General features: G+C 28.5%; 1 protein-coding gene across 4 annotated transcripts in view; it reads right to left on the minus strand.

Moving 5' to 3' along the window:
* Nucleotides 1–7,216, minus strand: part of LOC107455058 (uncharacterized) — a 27,196-nt gene extending 19,980 nt beyond the window's left edge. Inside the window, exons 1-3 of one of the 4 annotated variants that reach the window (XM_071178460.1) lie at nucleotides 6,830–7,121; nucleotides 3,038–3,212; nucleotides 1,171–1,234 (exon numbers count right to left, since the gene is read on the minus strand). In XM_071178460.1, the coding sequence (XP_071034561.1) occupies nucleotides 1,171–1,234; nucleotides 3,038–3,159 (186 nt within the window). In that variant the 5' untranslated portion in view covers nucleotides 3,160–3,212; nucleotides 6,830–7,121. Of the gene's footprint in view, nucleotides 1–1,170; nucleotides 1,235–3,037; nucleotides 3,213–6,829 lie in introns of all 4 variants that reach the window. The other 3 variants (XM_071178461.1, XM_071178459.1, XM_071178458.1) reach the window with 3 other exon arrangements.
* Between the last annotated feature and the right edge of the window lie 365 nt (nucleotides 7,217–7,581).

Raw genomic sequence — 7,581 nt, forward strand, 5'->3', positions numbered from 1 at the left:
CAGAATTAACGATATTGATTGTTTGACTTCTTTCGTGATCTTTAATGAATCCAGCCTTCTTGAAGCCATTCATTATCGTAGAGAGAGACACATCATTCCATGCCACTGACGTCTTTATGTCCATTTTTTTAAAAAGTTTATCATTATGAGAATTTGTTTTCTATTCTTAAATTTTTAATTTTTTTTGGAATATTTTTTTTATTTTCAGAAAAAAATTCTTCACCATTTATGGAGAAAAAAAATTCAAGTTATCAAGGATTAGAAAAAAAAATTCGTGAAATCAAGTTTTTTAAAACATTGAGTGCATAGGAAATTTGAAGGGAGTTTTTTTCTCTTCGAGATATTGAAAAATTCGTGAAATCGAAGTTCGAGTTAGCGAGGTTTGACTGTATTTATTTCTACTTTTGGCTTATTTTATTCTTATTTATTTTAACAATTTCAATAATCATTGTTGAGAAATGGTGGCTCAGAGGGTAGAGCGTTTGCCTTCCAAAGAGGTGCCCCAGGTTTGAAATTATCATCCAGAGTATCATCCAGAGGTGCCCCAGGCAGCGGCTGGATGATACAAATTCTACTCCCAGTTTGTACCGACTACAGTTCTGATGCAAAATATTCTTGATGGTAGATGTATCACGAGTTAGAATCTACTTGCTGACAGGCTTACTGTGGGAGGTTTTTTTGAAGTTTTCCTCTTCATGCAACACAAATGCGGGCTGCTTCCATCAAAAAGTTTTCCGTGAAGGCTAGTTTCTCCCAATGCTTGATCCAAGAGTTCACTTTGTCTTCTGGGTTGGGCTCAAAAATTACAAGGCAATGGAACTGAACATTGAAAGTCGTAAACTCAAAATTTGGACAGCTATTCGATACTGGTTATAAAACAAAATAATCATTGTTGCATTTTGATGTTTCATCAAATATAGTATTAAGAACACCATCTAAATCCTCTTTGCCAATATTTTTTTTAAATTTCGTTAATCACTAACCCTTAAAAACTTCAGATTTATACTACTTTCTAAATTATCTCACTCCACTTACAAAATAATAGCACATAAAATAGAATTGAAATGGATTGTTTTTGACTGATTACAACTCAGCAAAAATGTATACAGAAAACAGCAAAATGAAATCAATATTTCTTAATCAATAAAATGTATAGCAATTTTTAGTTACTTGACGTTGCAGAACAGGAGAATCTCTTGTAATAGACAATCGACCAACAGTACCATATTCTGCTCTATAAAATACAAGATGAAATAAGAGAATATTAAAATTTAGAAGCAGATTTCTTTACATCTCAAAATTAGCTTAGCTATATGAAAAAGAGTAAAAACAAAAGATACAAATAAAAAAATGCATATAGTTTATAGCTTAGGGAAAAAAAATTATAATTTTATCTATTAAAAAAAAATCCTAATATATATCTTTAAAAGTTCGAAATGGAATAAAAAACTTAGCATGACTGTTTTATGAAAATCAAGTAATAATATTAAACAGTTTCATAAAATAAAGAAATAATGTCATTGAATATCAAATTATTATAATATTTATTTAATAAATCACCAAGTGTTAATGTCAGACAATGAACAACATGCACTTCGATAAGAGTTGAAAATTATTTGAATTAAAAATTTTATGATTTATTTATTGCACCTTTTTGGGGCCCTTCGCAGAAAACAAAAATAAATATTTAGTTGCAAACGGGAGAAAGTTTATAAGTCTTGAAGAATATTTAAATGATAAATAAATGAAGAATATTTAAATGAACTTGAAAGTATATTTAATCTCTCTCACTATTTTAAAATGTAATGAGGAAAAGATGACTCTTTGAAATACATTCTGCCTAAATGTATTGGCACAGAATGCTTATAAGATGATGCAATGCTGTTATATGAAACAAAAGTAAAATCACCCCTTCAAGACAAAATAGACATGTAAGGATTTTGCAGCAGGGTATACAATAATCTAAATCAAATCTCATTAAATCAGTGGCCTCAAACATTCAGGGAAGAAAAATAAATTTCCCCAACATTTACTTGATTTTCTAGACTGATTTTATCAAATTTTGCTGATTTTTGTAACTGGTGACAAATTTCATTATTTATTTTTGAACTATGAACTATTCTTAGACATAAAAGCAAAGTAAAAGTGAAGTATTAAGAATAACTTTTGTTAAATCAGTAAAATTTGAAAAAATCATCACTCCCAATCCCTACAACTGTTAATAGTAACAACTTAACAATAACAACAATTACCTAACAATAATAGACTAATTAAACTTAGTAAAATTACAGTCGGCTAACCACATTTATCACAACTGACAATCCAATTTGGTTTATTCCTAACAATTTTGAAGTTTCAACTTCTGCATTCACTCTATTATTATTATTTTTATCCATTTCAGCACTTGTATTCATTCATAAAATTTTACATGCTTTGAACAAATTACTTTTAATTTACATATTTTTAATATTTTTTTTACAAATATTTTTTCATAAACTTCTGCAATTATTATCTATCTAACTTTCAAAAAATAATAATGCAGTAGAGTAGAACACCTGATTAGACACCCTAGCACTAGGGATCAAGGGTATATCGGAAAATCAAAATCCAGAACTTGCTCTTTAGGCAGTACTGTGAAAATGCTGCGGCAAAAAACTGGAGAAGGAATGCGATTTCTAATAAGATGGGTTGAACAAGTTATTCCTTTCTTCCAACAAATATCCAAACAAGTAAGTGTGGTATTGCTTTTATGATGTTTTGTTACTTTTATATATATGTGGTATTGCTTTAATGATGTTTTGTTACTTTTGTCTTTGCTGCACTGCTATAATTACTTTAAAGCACTTTCCTTGTAATGTTGCCTTTTGGATCTATTCTTACATAAAAGCATTTTTAAAAAAAATTTGAGCAATACAGAAGACAAACATATAATACAACAACTTTTCAATATTATACAAAACTTCAAAGTAAAAACAAAGAAAAATATTAATTAAAAATGGCATGCCAAAATTTATTAAAAGTAAATCGAATGACTAACTTTTCATGATCTTTGAAGCAAACACATGTAAGAACCAACAAGAATACTACAACAAGAAATAACAATGCACAGATCCAAGATAGCTCTGGAATAATAGTTTGGACTGCCATGTGGTCAATCATCAAGAGTTAAATACTGCATCTGATCTTCACATGAATGGCCATTTCTTTAAGAGCTATATAGAAAAAAAAAAAAGTTAAGCATAAAAATAAAAGCATCGCAAAAATTTGTTAAAACATTAGGCAGTATTGAAGACATTGTGTAAAAAATGATAATCCACATTTAATAAAAATTTCACTTCCCTACTGTGAATAATTACTGTAGAGTGTTTTTTATCTGGATTGGCTGATTCAGGCTAATAGGTTACTGAAAAACAAGATAATCAGACATTAAAAAAAAAAAAAAAAAANAAATTAAAAAAAAAAAAAAAAAGCTGTGGTAATAAACTTTCCCAGTCTTAGAACTAGCAATTGTAACAATGCACTGTATATTTTAACACATTACAAATAGCATCTTAGCGTGTTAGTAAAACCAGCTTGTCATAGACCCGTAGTTATGGCATTAGGACAAGTTTTATATTCAGCAATGCCTTTTGTTGTATTTCATTTGATATCAACAGTTTCTCCCTCTGGTCTTCAATTTTTACAAAAAATGAAACTAAATGTTTGATCTACATCTTCAGAATTTGAGTTTTAAATTTCACAATGTCTTTTTTTTTTAGCTTCTTTTTTTGTTTAAAACAAAACTTTAAACTGAAAACAGTCTTGTTGTTTTTTTACACCAATAGTCATTGTGTTAATGCCTCATTCAAATACAATGATTTTTCCATTTGCTCCTTTTACATCGATTACAGTATAAATTTTTAAATGCACTTTCCAGATATGTTTTATAAACCTTAAAACAGACAGGCAGCTGGATTAACATCTACTGTATAGCCAATAAGAGCTTTATTATTCAGCACAAGTAATTTTTAGCGAATGCAAAATAACAAATGTTAGCAATAAGTTTTAAAATTTAAAATGTGTTAGACAAAATATATTTTAAAAAACATAAATACATGAAACTATAAAATAAAATGAGCACTCTCACTTTTTACCACTGATGTCTCTGAACAATATTTATTAAAAACAAATAAAAAAATTAACTGATTATCTAACAATGCCAACAAAAAATTCCATACTGGAAAAGCTAAAATACAACTTTTGATTTGTTATGGACAGTTTCAAGGTAAGGTCCACCAAATAAGTAAAATTCAATTAGAAATATTTACTAAGCAAACAATGCGTCATTTTAAAGATAAAAAGTTGAAGATTAATTATTAACTCAATAAATTTATTTTTTAATTAGTTACAGGCTGTTGAATGAAATATATAATTTGAAATTTTTGGTCACATTAAGTGACTTTCAAAGAAATCTAGATTTTTTTATTAATCCACATTAATATTTAGAAGTGAAGTGTATAATCATTGAAGTACATTATATCATATTTTATTAGTATGGTCCTGTAGCATAATCATGTAGAATTACTGCCCATTTTGATTTTTACAAGAATTCTCTTAGGGCACTTCAGATATTTTACATCCAATATCAAAATGCATAATTATTTGATCTGAGGATATAAAATTAGAGCTAGAAAAATAATTTTTCTGTTAAAAGCAAGATTCTATAGCTAATTGGTATATAAACTATTTAAATTTTGTGAAGTTTGAATATTTCTTCCGTAAATGAACAGGAGCGTCGTGAACTTCGAATTTTGGGAAGGGGAAAATTTCATTTTATCGAATGAAATTCCTAATTGGACCAAATCATAAATAAGCAATCTTTTTATTCTTCTTAATTTAATAAATTTGTTTAAAAATGATATTGATTATCATAAATACCTAATTAATTTAAACAACATAAAAAAACAATCTGGTAATTATTGACTTGGTTTTAGAAGTTGATGAAATTTAAATTTGTGCTTATAGTTATTGTTGAAATTTTTATTCCACTTCCACTAGAGAAAACTTTTTAAAAACGTATGGCAGCAAAGTAATTGGCGATCGAAATGGGCTGCAGGTGGCGTAGAGCAGAACTTTCTATCTATGGCAACACTTCACATGCTTTCCCCATTAGCGCGTGAAAAGTCAAAGAGGAAGGAAGTATGTCAGTAGTAAGAAGTAAGTCAGTTTCTCTCCTGATTTTCATATAGATTAAAATCTTTTAAGTTGGAAAACTATATGGAACTGAAAACTAAATTAAACATTGTTCTAAAAAAAAGTATCACTGGAATTTTAAAAAATATTTTTATTAAATAAAATGGAAAAATATTAAGAAAAGGGAAAATATCCTAGTATATTCCTATACAACTGAAAAGAGGAGGAGAGGGAAGGGCATAAGGCATGAAGCCGGTCTCTACCCAGATGGCGCATTCGAGTGTTGCGATCTCTAATAAGCACAATTTATCTAATTTAGTATCAACGAACAAGTGTATATCTAATTTTTAAATCAAGTTTACTAATAGATAGGGAAATAGATTTACTATAAAGTGGAATGATTTTTATGTATAAAAAATCAATGAACTAACACTTTTATTTAATCATTAGAAAAATGATATGTTTAGCTCAGCAAACGTAGCTGAATATTGAATATAACTTTATTGGTATTTTTTTAAATACATTTATTTGTCAAATTAAAAAAAATAAGATAAAACCCAGAATCTATGTTAAATAAAGTATATACAAGGATATAATTCATTTGCTTCAATAAAAAACTGAATATGATCATTTTTGGCACCAATCCAATATATTGCTGATATAATGATTTTATACAAATAATTCCAGTTGATACATAAAACAATTAATGAACCATTTGATAAATGAAAATTTTAAAAAAAAAAATCTCACACAAGTTAAAGACAGAAGTAATTTTTTTCACTGTCAAACAAACTGCATAACAAATAATGTGGTTAACTGCAAATCTCGCCAAACATCGAATTAAAAAGTATGTTCTAGGTATTGTTATGATTTTGATTTGTTTTAATTATTGATTAAAATTATAGTCGTATTAAATGTCTAGTAAAAACCAATTTTTCAAAAAATTATTCAAATTAATCTTAATAAAAAATCAGAAATCAAATATCTTTGCTTCATTTTTCTTAACAATAAACAATCATAAATTTAAATTTTGGCATTATATAAACTGAATATTAAAACGTGAAAACCAAAGTCATACCAAAATCATGTTTGTTGTATTTTTCACAAATACCCAGATTTAACCCAACTCTGCAACAATTTATAAAATGTTCACCTAGTTGCAAATAGATAGATTCAAATCTAAATCAAACACATTTACTAACCACTGCAGCTTTTTCTAGAGCAACCTAGCTTATAAGATGATTTGGTCAAGCCATATGATAGAAAAAGAATAATGCTTAAACAAATTAAATAGACAATATACTTTAGAAACAGTAAGATGATTGTTACGATTTTCAACATTTATTTAAAACTTTTATAAGAATGTCCGTAAAAGTTTAGTTTTATTTTTCAGGAAAATCAGAACAACTTCAAACCCACGTAAGTGCACAATAAAGTAATTTTTTAATGAACCATATTAAAAAAAAATTTTTTGGCACAAAGCACACACATAATGCTTTGTATTATGAAAACATCCTATTTACAGATTAGGGACCAAAAAACAAATGGGATGTGACACTTTATTTTATTTACATCAATTTAAAATTACGCACAATAATACTATAAGAATCAATTCCGAGTTGTAAAAATGTAGAAACAACCACATGCTTTTATTCACCTTTTTAATTATAATGGAATCCATACGTATTTTTTTAATTGGATGACTTCATCTACAAACAGATGAAGCAGCAAATCTCAATTTCTAAATAATGATACTGAAAGTAAACAAAAAGAGTAGGTTTATCGTCTATTTATTGAAACTAAAATCTCTAATAATTTATTTAACAAAGTGCTCGTAATAACAGTAGTCTACTTTAAAATAGTTATTTCATTATTCAACAAGTTAATAATAAATAATTTTTCCGGATTTATTTTGCCAACAAACTTTATTATAAAAAAATTCGCGGTTCTAGTTAACTGGTAATTGACAGTTGACTCAAATTAAATATAAAAAAATAAAGAACTATTTTCACTAAAACAATGAAGCTAACGCAACTGACGGAGCAAGGCATTGACGACATAGTTGAAGAACGTGATTGGTGAGTTTTACACAGAGGAATGCATTTTACAAATCACGATGTCTCTCTGTGGACTGATAGTAAAGACACGGTTCCCAGCAGAACACCGAAGTCAAGTATCACTGGCTGCGGTTAATAAGCGGGTGGGTGACCACTTTGATCAGCCTGCAAAGGGACAGAGAGTCTGCGGTGCTGGTTCTCGTTAATATGTTCCCCGTATAGGGCTCGACTCCACGCGCAGGTAGTAGGGCTGCCAAAGCGGAGGAGGCATCCCTTCTGCAGAGGATCAAAATTGCGATGTCATGTCTTCGGATCATCCTCGGGGGTGATTCCAGACTATCGCCAATAGCCC

The sequence above is a fragment of the Parasteatoda tepidariorum genome, chromosome 3, assembly GCF_043381705.1.
Source record: "Parasteatoda tepidariorum isolate YZ-2023 chromosome 3, CAS_Ptep_4.0, whole genome shotgun sequence".
Classification (NCBI taxonomy): domain Eukaryota; kingdom Metazoa; phylum Arthropoda; class Arachnida; order Araneae; family Theridiidae; genus Parasteatoda; species Parasteatoda tepidariorum.